Consider the following 15,359-nt stretch of genomic DNA (forward strand, 5'->3'; position numbering starts at 1 on the left):
CTACCAGCAGCAGCTATGGGGCTTCTCCTTTGGCTCAAGTGGTAGAGACCTGTGTGTTTGGAGCTAAAAGAAAGGGGTCTGATTCAGCTCCTTAGATTTATGTATTTTCTGTAACAATTTTTCTGATGTTCACACTTATTAATCATATTATGCCAGGCCAACAGTTTCAAACTTGAATGCCTAAAGTTAAAGCACTTAAATCCATAATGAGGCACCTATATGAGTAGTCTGATTTCAATTGCTGAGGCCCTGGGCTTCTGACTGACTTTGGATTTTTCAGCATCTCTGAAAATCCAGCCACTAATTTAGGTGCCTATATATGGAATTAAGTGCCTAATTTTAGGCACCCAAATTGGAAAATGTTGGCCCTAACTTCTACTACTATTTCCCATTTTATTCAGTAGGACCTACATACTAGCTATCCCTTATACAAATGTGAGTACTAAATGACACGCAACAACTTACTTCCTTCTGTGTTATCTCTGGTGTTACTAAATATGATACTGGAAAAAAGAAGAACAGCCCCTAAGGATGAGATAAGTTTGTCTGTAGCTAAGGCAAGTATGACTGTTTTGTGTAATATCATATAGAAAGGAAGATAATGTATCAGTTTGAGTTGCGTGTTACTTTGTTGGTAGACAAAGAGGAAACAAGAATCTATTGCTCTGGGTTTCCAAATGTTTGGTACTGAATTGTATGTCTTCCAGGTCAGTAATTATAGCAAGGTGGCAGAGCTGGTAGACAGAATTGAAGATAAAATGCAGGTCTCAGTCACCCCAATTTCGAGTGGACAAAAGCCACTGCTACATTTGACACTAAGGGCCAGATTTTCAAGAGTGCTCAGCATGCAGTGACTCCCGTTGTGACACTCATCCAGTGTGCTGAGCGCTGCTGAAAATCTGGCTCCGTCCATATTGAACCTCTGCTGTCAGTCTCAGCAGAAAGCACTTAACGAGCCTTGGAAAATGATATGTCTTCTCATCCCCATTCCCACATAGCTCATCCAGATCATGTTTGAAGTACAACGTCAATAAAGCATGTGAGAAGTCTGGAGTGTTAGTGTTCAAGATATACCTGTTCTGTGAATTATTTGAAGATCTGTCTTCAGGGCAGCCAGATCAGAACATCTCACCAGGATTAAGGGTTTGATGCTGCCCAAGGTGCTGAGCACTCTGGCCCCAGTTCAGCAAAGCACTTAAGCACATGCTGATCTTTAAGCATGTGAGCAATCTCACTGATTAAGCACATGGGATTACTCATGTGCTTAATTTGCAGGATTGGGACCAGCATGCTCAGCACTGGGCAGAATGAAGCACTAAATTCACATTAGAAAAGACAAAAAAAACAGAGGGACATGATTATCAACCACCACCAGTTTTAGGATAGGGAATGGTGACAAATGGAATAACAGAGTCATCCTGAGATCTAATTTAGTTTAAATTAACTGGAGAAGACTAGAATATAGGCCATGTAGTACCTAGATGAGTAGGATACTGTGAATACTAAACAGTCCACAAAATGTCAGCAATATCTTGGGCAAACAGCATTTCACAGTGCATTTCTGGGGGGACAGCTTTAATTTATGGAAGCTAGTCTAGGCCTCTCTAGCATTATTAATGGGTGCAAAGAGCCAGAACAAGGCCCATGTACCACTTAAGCCCATAGGGACTTGCAGAAACAAGCTCAACAGTTTCATCAATACGGCCAATAACACATTACCTGCTGGTGGTTTTCCGTTATTTGAGAATCTACTTTAAGTTGTTCTTCAACAAATTCTTCAAAAGTCTTCTGTCTTACACCAATTCCTGGTCTGATTGGTCTAGGCAAAGAATAAGATGGCATCAAATATAATAACTTCCCAGTTGTTTTTCTTTATAATTATAGCACAGCTGACCTCTACTTCCGATTTCAAAGGTAATCTGCATTTTTTAAAAAGGTAAGTGGCAGAGCAATTAATGGAGTATAACCTGGCACTTATTAGGGCCAGGACATAGGAACCTATGCCCAGTGTGTGGAGCCAGGGTCAAAAGTCAGGAACCAGAACCGAGGGTTAAAGCTGGAGTCAGGAAAGGGAGAAGGACAGGTCTGGAGTAAGGTCTGTCATAACAGTCAACCAGTGATCCACCTAGTAGAAGAGACAGCTTCCTGGAACTCTCTCCATGCTTAAATAGTGCTCCTTCTGGCCTAGTCAGAGGTCACGGGGATACTGCTAATTGAGGCTTCCATGGATGGCAGTTCCTGTGGTGCCTAGTCTCCCATGGTTTACAGTGCATTGATCATGGCTCTACCATAGCTGCCAGAGAGTGGCAGGGCAGCTTTGGTCACCTGGAGCCCTACAGACCAGGGTTCTGGCCCTCTGGAACCTTACAGGAACCACCTTTCACTTTGAAAATACCCTGTGTGAGCCTGAATATATGTTTTACAGTCAGACAGATAGCAATTTCTCCTAAAACACTGGGAAATGGAAAATACCTAAAGGAAAAATGAATCTCAAAAACTAGACTATTTTCCAACCCTGCACAGCCTGCTTATTCCAAGCACTTGTCCCAGGCCATGTCTACATCTAAAATTTTGCAGCGCTGGTTGTTACAGCTGTATTAGTACAGCTGTATAGGGCCAGCGCTGCAGAGTGGCCACACTTACAGCAACCAGCGCTGCAAGTGGTGTTAGATGTGGCCACACTGCAGCGCTGTTGGGCGGCTTCAAGGGGTTTTGGGGAAGGCGAGAGCAAACCGGGGAAGGAGACCAGCTTCGCCGCGGTTTGCTCTCGCGTTCCGCGAACCACCCTGCAAACCGCAGGGAAGGAGACCTGCTTGCTCGGGGGTTCGGCGAACGCGAGAGCAAACCGGGGAAGGAGACCAGCTTCGCCGCGGTTTGCTCTCGCGTTCCGCGAACCACCCTGCAAACCGCAGGGAAGGAGACCTGCTTGCTCGGGGTTCGGCGAACGCGAGAGCAAACCGGGGAAGGAGACCAGCTTCGCCGCGGTTTGCTCTCGCGTTCCGCGAACCACCCTGCAAACCGCAGGGAAGGAGACCTGCTTGCTCGGGGGTTCGGCGAACGCGAGAGCAAACCGGGGAAGGAGACCAGCTTCGCCGCGGTTTGCTCTCGCGTTCCGCGAACCACCCTGCAAACCGCAGGGAAGGAGACCTGCTTGCTCGGGGTTCGGCGAACGCGAGAGCAAACCGGGGAAGGAGACCAGCTTCGCCGCGGTTTGCTCTCGCGTTCCCCGAACAAGCAGGTCTCCTTCCCTGCGGTTTGCAGGGTGGTTCGCGGAACGCGAGAGCAAACCGCGGCGAAGCTGGTCTCCTTCCCCGGTTTGCTCTCGCGTTCTCCGAACAAGCAGGTCTCCTTCCCTGCGGTTTGCAGGGGGGTTCGGGGAACGCGAGAGCAAACCGCGGCGAAGCTGGTCTCCTTCCCCGGTTTGCTCTCGCGTTCGCCGAACCCCCGAGCAAGCAGGTCTCCTTCCCTGCGGTTTGCAGGGTGGTTCGCGGAACGCGAGAGCAAACCGCGGCGAAGCTGGTCTCCTTCCCCGGTTTGCTCTCGCCTTCCCGGAACCACCCAGCAAACCTCAGGGAAGGAGACCTGCTTGCTCGGGGTTCGGGGAACGCGAGAGCAAGCCGGGGAAGGAGACCAGCTTGATTACCAGAGGCTTCCTCAGGTATGCTGGGATACCTGCTTATTCCACGGAGGTCAAGAAAAGCGCTGGTAAGTGACTATACTTGATTACCAGCGCTGGATCACCAGCGCTGGATCCTCTACACCCGAGACAAAACGGGAGTACGGCCAGCGCTGCAAACAGGGAGTTGCAGCGCTGGTGGTGCCCTGCAGATGTGTACACCTCCTAAGTTGCAGCGCTGTAACTCCCTCACCAGCGCTGCAACTTTCTGATGTAGACAAGCCCTGCCAGACCCACACGAGCTCCAGCAGAGAATAACGCAGTGAGAGGGAGAAGTCTGAAATACTTGGTGAATAAAGCGACATTTCACAACATGCCCTTACTTTGTCAGAGGAGAAAAAGAATGTCTGTAATGCATTGGAAGCCCAAATGGAAGTCTCTGAATAACAGACCAGGGTAGTGAAGCAGAGGCAAACCTTTCAGTATTAGGGATGTGTCTAAAAACTTATTTAAAAGGTCTCTGACGTCTCAGGGAAAGCAAATCTTGAAAGCATCATAAGATGTGAAAATACAAACGTGCTGAGGACACATATGGAAATATTTTTGGAAGGTCTTCTTAATTTGCTTTAGAAAAGCATCTCAGTATTTATCATTACTTCCTCCTTCTGAGTGGATGATCCTCGCTTGCTGATGACATTATTGCCTGATCTGGAGCTCTCTGAAGCTCAGTGAGGAGTAAACATATGGCTATAATTGTTGCTAAAATGCTCAAGAGATGTCTTGAGGCACCAGGTGATTTTTTTATGCATAGGCTTAATCACTTGAGGAAGCTAAGGGCTGCATTTTCAAGGGGCCTCAAACTGGCTTTCACTTGTTTGCATGAAACTTTGCACTTGCAGACACCATTTCAAGCACTAATTCCCGTGTGTGAAAGTTGAGACATACTAACACGTATGCAAGAATGGGTTTTGCACTTGTACATGCTACCACCTGTGTGTGCAGGTGCTAGTGCTCGAAAAGTGTGTGTGCAGGTGTTTGTATATGCAAAAATGGAGGGTACTTTTGCAAAACTTAGCCCTCGTCTTCTTGCCCACAGAGGTCAGCTTTTTTCTTCCTTGTTTTCTGCTGCCCTGCTTCTTTGTAAACTATGCATAGTTGCTAATATTTAAAAGTTGTTTCTGGAATAATTAGGGAAGGAGAAGTGAGTGAAAGAAAGGGTGTGTGAGAAGTATGTGTTTATGTAGCGTGCATCTCAGTGTTGCCAGTATTGGTAATTTTTCTTAAAGCTTCAGCTCCAGGAGTCTTCTGATTTTGTGAGAATCTCAGCTTTCATTTAAAAAAAAACCAATTTTCTAGCCCTCAAGACTGCAGAGATGAGCTGGAAGATTTAAATCCAAAATTCAGAAGGCAAATAAAAGAACCCCAAAATTATCATTTTAAAAATCTCATTCTGGGGTGTGCGAGGCTGACTCATTATTATTATTTTTACACACTTATGGTTGGCAATCCTGAATCTTGGGGAATTCTAGATTATTTAATATGAACGTCTCTCTGTGACAAGGTGTAAGTGTGCTTTGACATGAAAGGGGTTATCTGGGTCCTCACTATCACATGGCTGATCTAGGCAAGATTATGCAAGAAAAGAGGAAGCTACTGCAAAGGAGGCTGTTGTACGGGGAAGGGTGCATCCTGTTCCCTTTCTCTTTAGTTACATAAAACCTTATATAGGCAAAACCCATGTGTGACAGTCTTTTAGATGGCTTTAAATATGGTCTTAGCTGTCCTTTTTGGGGAGGAAAAGAGAAAAGGTTAGTTGAGAGGATCTTGAGCAGTTACTGTAGTTGAAGTCTGGTCCAGTTTCCTTCAAGGCAAAAGCACATGAAAGGGGTGAGAAAGGAACAGTAAAGATAGGAAATGCAGCTTCTGCCTCTGGGGCTGATTTTCACTTACAACCTTGCTGCTAGTGAAACACAGGCCCAGCACAGTCAGATCATGCACTTGAACACCTGGCCAACTTTTACCAGCATCAGGCTGTGTTTAAGGGATTGCTTTTAGCTGTCCTTCACAGCAGTGTAGCAAAAGGTGGATCTGCCCTGGCTGGCCAGTCTTATTAGGTAAAAGGCAAAAGGAGAGAGAGAGGGAAGATAGGAATAAGGGAGGGTGGGGGGGAGAAAGTAAGACACGCGGGAGAGGGTGACAGCAGGTTCATATCCCAAGTTTTGGTCAGGATTTAGCCAAAGCCAGTGGAAGCAGCAATGCCATCTGGTTCCCTCTCTTTAACTGGGTCTGGTGAGGATGCCTTTGCAGATGAGAATGACAAAGGCCCAGCAGTGTTGTGGTGGGCCCCGGGATCCCTAGACCTGACGGCGACAACCCCTGATGGTAGAGCTTGTTTCTTACAACCCAGGCATCCCACTATTCCTTCCAGTGATGCTCAGATGGGCAATATCAGACAATGGGTGGCAATTAACATTAACCAATCAAAACACATGTTGATGATTTCAACTGCAAACATTTCCTTCCATTTCTAGAATCATTCAGCTCAGTCATGCCAGCCAGTGACTTTAGCAGGAGCTTTAAAGACCCTTTATCCCAGTTCTTTTAATGTAAACAGTCCAATTTGTACCAGTCTTGGTTTCCATCTTTTACTTTTACAATCAATCGTATATAATAGGCTGAACTGGACTTCGAGTACCCGGGCAACTTAGAATACAGAGCTCTATACAACAGTCCTCTCCCCTCCCAGCTGTCTTAAACTGAAAAGGACTCGGGGGTTATCACCCAGTACTTTGAGCTGATCTGTTCGGGTGTGTTTGGAAACCCTGTGAAAGGGATATGAAGAGGCCATCACTGCGACTTTATTTTCTTTCTCTGGCTGGTTAGCCTGCATACCCACTTACACCAGTGTGCCCAGGGTGTCTGGCCCCTTCCCAGCACACTTCCTCCATTTAACTTTTTTTCTAGGAGTTGATTGAATGTTGTCATCGGTGTTTATGCTCTGGAGCTGGCAGTCCTATCAAGAAGCCATGGATCTGTCCCACCTTCACCCATGCACACAAGCTAATCTCATAATAGGGAAAGGGGCTTTGTCTGTGATATCCATTGAATTACACTTGCAATTTACTGTATGCAGGGGTGCTGGAACAATTTTTATAGTGGAGGTGCTGAGAGCCATTGAACCAAACTGTAAACACTACTTCAAGCCAGGGGGTGTGGCAGCACCCCCAGCACCACTAGTTCCAGCACCTAGGACTTTATGTGTATAAAAGTGAGGAAAACTAGTAACTGTTCACTGACAGTTTTATGTGTATTGTTGTAAATGACAAACTAAAACCTTTCCTCACCTGTCTTCCAGGTTTCTAGTCCTTGCGTCCATCCTTATGCCGAAAGGGGAAAGGGGAATCTGTTCATCAGTTTGCTCTCCCTCTTCTTCTTTAATGGCAGGCAGAGTATTAGGATAAGTCTCTTCCTTTAGTGGGCTTTCATCTAAACAGCAGTAAGGAGGGACAAAAGAAGAAAGCCTTGACATTTTTCAAGTTTTCTATAACTTCTAAGATTTTTTAATGTTTGAAAATGCTTCCTGCAATATTTTAAACTTAACTAGATGGAAGAATAAGACTCAAAAAAGACCACAAGAATCTAATCCCTAAGTCTAATGATTACAAAGAAGGAAAGTGAAAATGAATTGATTTATGCCCGCTCAATGTATAAAAGTGAAATTAACTGGCTAGTCAGTGTATTGCACAGTATTGCTGTCTGCGGGATAGAATTAAACCTGCTCAAGTGTGTCCATTTATGTCACCTACCAAATGGATGCAAGAAGAGCTGCATGTAGTTTTTGTAATAGGAGGTTTTGTCACAAAAATGTGTCAACCCCTGACACTCTCCAAACTGAACTGACTGGCAGGACTCACTATAACTAGTATGTTGTCACTTTGATAAAAGCCTAATACTAGTGTCAACCAATGGAGAATTACTTCTTTAGTTCAAATCACAGAATTCTGTGGTCTGAGAGCAGAAGAGCCTATGTTTGATCCTTCATGTTTCACAAATATGACATCGCTGGCAACTCGCGTCCACTCTTTGCAGCACAAATACAGCAAGTGGTACTGAAGCCCTGTGGAGACATCTTGATTTTCCTCTCCAACAGACATCCCAACCCCCCATGCCAAGCCAAGCTACTCTAGCTTTGCACAGGGGAGAGTATTTTGCTCCTAGAGAAAAAGCATCTGCAAGTGTTTAATGGAGGTTAACAACTAGTTTCATTTAGCTTGAATGACTTAGTGTAGGTGATTTACCAAGAATCAGATTCACTGGGAACTGGTGCAGGGAGATGTAAGTTACTCCTCCTTGGGATCAGCTGTAGTTTAGTTTATAGCTGGCACACTCCAGAGGAAGTAAACAGAGCAATGCTAATTTATGCCAGATAGAGATACAGCCCAAAGAGTTTAAGTGGCATGTTCAAGGTCACACAGCAAGTTAAGTAGCAGAACTGGAACTAGAACCAAGCTCTCCTTGCTTCCAAGCCTGCACCTGATGCACTGGGCCATGCTGCGTCCCTTGCCTTTTACAGTGTCTGCCTAACTCTACAAACAGTGCCAAGTTGAGCTATCTGACATATGAGTTGCTTTAGCTCTACAATTTTCAAACCAAGAGGAAGAACAATATGCATAATGCGCAGTGTACTGGAGAAAAAAAATACTCTTCATAACCCCTCCCAAAACACACTGAGCATGTTTCGTCTTCCTCTTACAGTCATTCGATACATTAATCAGATCTGTTCCTGTAATTCACCTTTGCTGGCTGTGATTTCCTCTTCTTGAGCATCTTGTCTGGAAAGTTTTTTTGGGGGGCTTCCAGCACTTCGAGACAATGGCTCAATCTCTTTCCCTATAGTCAGAGAAACACCTTTTTTTTCAGTTTATATACATTTTGACACTTGTTAGTTCTCAACTCTAGGGCCTAACAAAACACACCCATCACAATTTCCACTAGGCCCCAGTTCAGCGAAGTACTTAAGCATATGCCTAACCAGTCGTGTTTAAGGCCAGGCACTGGCTTAAATATCCTGCTGAATGGGTCCCTTGGTGTCTCCCACTGTAACAGGAAACCATACCATTGTGCTGTAGCTGGTCTTGTTATTAGTAAACTTAAAGGAAGTTAGGACAAAGGTCTGATTTACATTTTCTCCCCTTGGCATTTAATTGCCTTCATCTTTTGCACTTTTTTGCATCCCCTCCATAATAAATTCTCCCTATTTTACCCTGGTTTCTCATTTCTTGTCCTTGCTATCACTTTCTTTGATCACTTTGGCTTTGCTTCCTTCTCACTTCTCAACATTTTCCTATAAAGCAGTCCCTCAACTACCAGTCTGTGGATTGGCACCAGTCCTTGAGATTTTCCTGAAGTTTAGGAAGGCAGCAAGCCAGTCCATTATCAAAAAGATTGAGAAATACTGTTGAGGATGAGTACAGCACAATGTGATACGGAAAAAAAAAGCCAGACTGGCGCTTCCATCCCTGTCCTCTTAAGGCAGGACTACATGCCTCTGTGAAAACACGGAGATTGCTAAGGAAAACACAGAGACTTCCTCCTTCGTGAAGCAGACGCATCTATCACCTTTGGAAGCCATATCACTTAGTTCCTTCTTATCGTCTCTCCCCTGGAAACCACCGTGTTCCTTGCGATCTGTGACTCAACTTTTTTATTTTAATCTAACATTTATTTCTGTTCCACCCACATAAACAAGCCTCGGATTACTTGGTTAGCACTGGAAATAGCACGGCCACCATCTCAAACTAGTGGGGAAATGAGTTTAAAACTTTATTTCAAAGCTTTTAAAACAAAAAACCATCAAAAATCATATAGATTTTAGCTTTCATGATTTGCACAATGTCCTTGGGTGCAGATTTCCAGTGCCCTGGTTAATTCCCCACCCGGACTTGGAGGTTGCAGGCGCTCACCTAAGGTTTCTGAGCAGTTATTGTTGGGTGAGGATGCTGGGGAACATCTCTGAAGGGAAGTCTGCATTATTGATGGACTGGTTTGTAAATGTCCATGGTTCTGGACTGGTGAAGAGTTTTCCAAAGGGAGCTGGACAGGAAACAAAGTGGCAGGAAATCTTGGAAGTGTTGGCACCATGGCAACGAGCTGAGAAGGGGTGCCAGGATAGACTGAAAAGCCTGTGATAACAAACAAAGGAGAAGTGTCAGTCTGGTACAGAACCAGTTCTAACCGAGAATACTTCTGCTAAACAGGCATTGTACTAAAATACTCATTTTTTCATGTTTACTGGTGTTTACAAGTTCAGCCAAAATGCTAAAATATTGAATCTTGTTATAAGAGTTATTTTTAATGTTTAAACCAGGCCTACCACAACCACCAGTTACATGCCCATAATTATTAAACATCACATAGATCAGAGCATAACTCAGCTGACACATTGTCATTTAAAGGGTCCTCACAGAGTACCCCTAAGCAAAGAAAATCAGGTGCCCTCCATCCCTTCTAGGCCAGTTCATCAGGCAAAAAGGTAACTAAACAGAAAGGCCTTGCAGTGGCTCCCAAAGGGGAACTAAGGCATTCTCAGTGCAGTGATGGAAGTGAGGGGGCCTTCCCAAAGAGCACCCAGATACCAGAAATACAGAGCAGGGACTGTCAGTATGAGCATTTCTAATGTCTGGGTAGAGCACCTGGAGAGAAGAGGTTTCTAGACATTCTAGATGTAACTTTAATACAGCTCTGAAATATTTAATTTTGAAGGGACTATGCCTCCCAGTGAGATACATCAAATAATAAATTAAATCTATTCCATACTGGCCAGCACCTCCAACTAGATGACCAGGCCAATTTCATCTTTCCTTGCTGGGCCCCACTGAATACTGAACTTGAACTCAAGGTTCTGAATTGTTAGGAGGTTTTACCTGCAATGCTGTCCTCTGCCACCAGGGAATATAGCTCTGACTACTAGACAGATTCCCCCTGCCAGGAACCTAGCTCCCTGTTCTCTGCCTCTCTGATTGTACAGCAGGGAAACAAAGGAGCAGCAGCTAACCAGGGAGGCAGAGACAGCAAGCAAGGAGAGGCACCAGGTCAAACCTGACTTGTTTTGTAGATCTCTTGGAGATTTAAAATTCATGCCCAGTATGAAGACAGCATATGACAGGCCATAGGGGGACCATCACTAGGGGTGTGTGAAGCCCGGGATGGAAGTGATGAATCCGTCACTTCCAGGACCGACTGCACTGGCCAATTGCACCGGCCCGAGGGGCCCACCAAAGCGTGAGGCCCAGAACTGTCGCCCCAATTTGCCGTACCCAAGGGACAGCTCTGACTGCAGAATTAGGGCTGCCAACTTTCTAATCACACAAAACCAAACACTCCTGCCCTGCCCCTGCCCCGAGGCCCTGTCTCTGCCCCGCCCTTTCTCTGAGACCCTGTCCCTGCTTGCTCCATCCCCGCTCTCTCCGTCGTTCACTCTTTCCCACCCTCAATACTTTCACTGGATTGGGGTGGGGGAAGGAAGTGAGGGCTCTGACTGAGGGTGCCGGCTCTGGGGTGGGGCCAGGGATGAAGGGTTTGGGGTGTGGGAGAGGACTCCAGGCTGGGACAGGAGGTTGGGGTGTGGGGTGTATGGGCTCTGGGCTGGGAGTGTGGGCTCCAAGTGAGGTTTGGGGTCCCAGACGTGCTTACCATGGCTCCCAGGAAGTGGCTGCCAGGTCCCTGCAGCCCCTAGATGCATGGGCGGACAGGGAGCCTCTGTGCACTGCCTTTGCGTCTGCAGGTGCTGCCCCCACAGCTCTCATTGGTCACGGTTCCTGGCCAATGGGAACTGTGGAGCCGGCACTGTGGGAGGGAGCAGCGCACAGAGCCTCCCTGGCGGCCCATGAGTCTAGGGGCTGCAGGGACCTGGCGGACGCTTGCAGGGGCTGCATGGAGCTAGGGCAGGCAGAGAGCCTGCCTTAGCCCCAGGCCTCCACTGCACCATCAACTGGACTTTTAATGGCCCAGTCGACGGTGCTAACTGGAGCCACCAGTGTCCCTTTCAGATCAGGTGTTCTGGTCGAAAACCAGATGCCTGGCAACTCTATGCAGAATGTATTTGGTCTATCGGGTAAAAGGTCTATCGTGCTGTCCCAATTGTGTCATTTTATACTAACGTACCAATGGAATCATTCAGAAGATCAATAATGGGTCATGAGACTGAAAAAAAATGTATTATAGCATAAATATAATACATGACATTATGTTAGCTAAGGAGAGGAGTTAAGACCTTCATCTTACAGGCAATGGCTAGGAACTGCCTGTTACCCTCAGAGTCTGGTCCTGCCCCATCTGATTCAGCACACTAGTAACCCCCAGAGTAAACTGCATTTCACATTCAATATAAAGCCAAGTTCCAACCACCCTGAGATTTTTGGTTCACACAGACTGATTTCCATATGGAAAATGTTCTTAACAGATGGCTTGGCCTGGCCACACAGACAGCTGCATGCTCTTTGCTCAGACCGCGCTCTGAAAGTCATGACTTAGAATCACAAAAGATTAGGGTGGGAAGAGACCTCAGGAGGTCATCTAGTCCAACCCCCTGCTCAAAGCAGAACCAATCCCCAACTAAATCATCTCAGTCAGGGCTTTGTCAAGATGGGCCTTAAAAACCTCTAAGGATGGAGATTCCACCACTTCCCTAGGTAACCCATTCCAGTGATTCATCACCCTCCTAGTGAAACAGTGTTTCCTAATATCCAAACTAGGCCACCCCCACTGAAACTTGAGACCATTGCTTTTTGTTCTGTCATCTGCCACCACTGAGAGCAGCCTAGCTCCATCCTCTTTGAAACCTTCCTTCAGGTAGTTGAAGGCTGCTATCAAATTCCCCCTCGTTCTTCTCTTCTGCAGACTAAACAAGCCCAGTCATTTTTGTTGCCCTCCGCTGGACTCTCTCCAGTTTGTCCACATCCTTTCTATAGTGGAGGGCCCAAAACTGGACGCAATACTCCAGATGTGGCCTCACCAGTGCCAAATAGAGGGGAATAATCACTTCCCTTGATCTGCTGGCATTGCTCTTACTAATGCAGTCCAATATGCCATTAGCCTTCTTGGCAATGTGAAAGTAGAATGAATTATGTTGTAAAAATAGAAAGGATTAAAGAAATGCTGTCTGTACCTTTAAGCAAAATTGTTGGATTGCTGCAATCCAGGTGTCAGGAATACAGACATTAACACAGAACAATTGCACCGTTTAAGGGCAATTGGTGAAGTATTAGCCTTAGATCGATAAGAGTTAGTAAGGAAGTAGGATATGCATGCTGTGCCCCAGATGAATTTTACTGTTTTGCTTTCTTTGTCCCTTTGTCTAATTCCCGCTCTTTTATCTGTATAAATAAGATAGTTTGTGTCTTGCACGGTGCTCACATTATCTGGGTGTATTAGCAGAGCGCTGTGCTAATAAAACAGAGTGGTCTGACAAACTGTGAGTCCTGAGTCTAACTTTGACAATTTGGAGGTTCCACTGAGATGGCAACTGTCTTCACTGGGGCTATGTGATTCCTGACTGTTTTTGTAGGATGACCGTGGCAACCGGCATCTGGGCATTTGGCCCAAGAGGTCCTCCACTAGAACAGAAAGGTGCACAACCACAGTGAAGGCTACGCCATTGAACCTATTGGTTCCCACTCTGTTCTGGTAGGGATCCCGGGATCTGACATCAGGAATCTGGTCAGGTAATTATTTCTGTGTTTTGTCTGGACTGAGGACTGTCCTGTCTCTGTGTCTATCCGTCCTCTTGTGGAGTGTTTGAGTCTGGGTGCCGTCTCTGTCTGGGGATCGGCTGACCAAGGGGTTCCTGTCCCCGTGGTCTGAGTGAGTGGAATCTGCACAATCGCAGCTGCACCACACTTTGGATAAAACCCCTGGTGTGAAAGCAAGGGCGCTTGAGGCAGTAGCCTGTGGGCTCCTTTTGTGTGTTGCACAGGGCATTGCTCTGACGAACCCAAATTTCCTTCTTGTGTGATTGGTGCGTGAAGTCCTCCTGTACTGGTAACCAGACGTCTAAGTCAGGACAGTTCCCTAAATGAACGCTGGCTCATTTTATGTATTTAGGGTGGGTCCGGACTCCTGTAAAAAGGGCTCAGACTCCCGTAAATTTCTGGAAAAATAGTCTAGGCTAACTCAGGGGGATCCCCAAAAAAAGTCAGTGGCCACTGTTAAAATCTTGGAACAAAGACTGCGTGGACGTCTTAAAGGACAAACTCGGCCAACCTAAAACTAAATTGGCTAAAGGAGAGGTTAATTGTTTCATGCAGTAGTGGCAAGAGGCAAATTGTAGGTGGACAAAATCAAAACTCGCCTCTCTCAATTATTCAAATAATAAGTTAAAAGCTTTATTAAAAGCCTTCTCTCCCACCACCAGACCGAGCGCTCCTCTTTACCCCGTTCTCCAAACCTCGGATCGATCCAACCACCTTCATACTCCCATCTCATTGTAAAAAGGACAAAAAGCCCCTTGCTCTGTTCCCCTTTGTTGTCTGCCTCAAAAACTGATTCTTTAGTGTTCCACTACCAATTCAGCAAGGAGGGTGGGCTCCTCAACTAACCCCCACTCTTCCTGGTCCCTTTCCTTGAACATTTCTTTCAAAATTGTGAAGTGACCACAACAGCACTCACAAATGGTTCATTGGAAAAAGCAAGATCAGGCCCAGACAAGCAGGCAAGCAACGGATAAAGAAACTGAAAAACAGGTTGAAAGCCCTAAGGGAATAGTGTCCAGGAGTAAGAAAAGCAGTAAGTGCAGGCATGAACCCCTGGAACAATACTTAAAATGGTGAAATCTGAGGTGATAAAGGTGTCATTTTGGGACATAAACAAGTGATTTAAGGAAAGAGAATGAAAAGTTAACTCTACAGAGGCTGGAGAGAATTAAGCAGTTAAACTTTGTGGAAAATGTTAAAAAGGACCATGTTAAAGAGAGAATTCTTGGTTTCTTTGCAGCCATTCTGAAGGGAAAATGGGTGGGCCCTTTTCCAGAAGAATGCCTGTAAATAATCCAAATATATATACAGCTATGTAAAAACAAAGCAGTGTAAAGGAATGTTAAGGAAAAGAAAATGTGTATGTATCTGTTTGTCTGAAAATATGTAAAGTTCTAAGAATCTAAACCAACACATCTGGTCTGTAAAACTCCTGTTTTCTAGGTATGAGATAAATTGCTTTTGTTTTTGTTTTTAATGCCACTAAAAATTCATTTGACTCTTTAATTCAAAGTTGCAAAACTGACAGACCTTTTTGCAAGACACAGGTAATTAGTGCTGTTTGGCTTTGGGATTTAGCATTTAACCCTTAAGGGGTAACTTGATTCTTTACAAAATTTAAAATGTTTTTAAATAAAGACCAAGTCCTGGCTGCAATAGGACAGTCAAAATCAGGAGAATAGGGAGAGATTCTGAAGTCTTTTTGTTTCTTTGATTGGGTTTTTTTGTAACAATAGCAGATAAGAGCTGTAGTGAAAGAATAAGAAATTAACAGTGACCCTCTGAAGCAACAGCAGAGATGAGGTGCACAAAATAAAAAGAAGCAATGTTAAAAACACTGAGCCTTAAAATAGCTCTGTGTAATCAGACTGTCACTTTGATAAGGGTACATGAAAACTCTGTAAGAACAAAAGAAACAGTTACACCTTATGTAAAAATTGATACGGCTAATGTTTTTTTAAAAAGTTATAGTATAGACAGAATGTGCATTTTCC

General features: G+C 45.2%; 1 protein-coding gene across 6 annotated transcripts in view; it reads right to left on the reverse strand.

Moving 5' to 3' along the window:
• The window catches only part of LOC127048926 (centromere protein J-like), an 82,185-nt gene that overhangs the window by 37,890 nt on the left and 28,936 nt on the right, over window positions 1-15,359 (reverse strand). For 5 of the 6 annotated variants that reach the window (XR_007773826.1, XM_050949030.1, XM_050949032.1 and 2 more), the window contains exons 4-7: window positions 9,580-9,798; window positions 8,411-8,506; window positions 6,961-7,102; window positions 1,720-1,819 (exon numbers count right to left, since the gene is read on the reverse strand). Coding sequence is in view for 5 of the 6 variants with exons in the window: in XM_050949030.1 (XP_050804987.1) it covers window positions 1,720-1,819; window positions 6,961-7,102; window positions 8,411-8,506; window positions 9,580-9,798 (557 nt within the window). In the remaining variant the exon portion in view is untranslated. The remainder of the gene's footprint in view (window positions 1-1,719; window positions 1,820-6,960; window positions 7,103-8,410; window positions 8,507-9,579; window positions 9,799-15,359) is intronic. The other variant, XM_050949031.1, reaches the window with a different exon arrangement.

The sequence above is a fragment of the Gopherus flavomarginatus genome, chromosome 4, assembly GCF_025201925.1.
Source record: "Gopherus flavomarginatus isolate rGopFla2 chromosome 4, rGopFla2.mat.asm, whole genome shotgun sequence".
NCBI lineage: Eukaryota > Metazoa > Chordata > Testudines > Testudinidae > Gopherus > Gopherus flavomarginatus.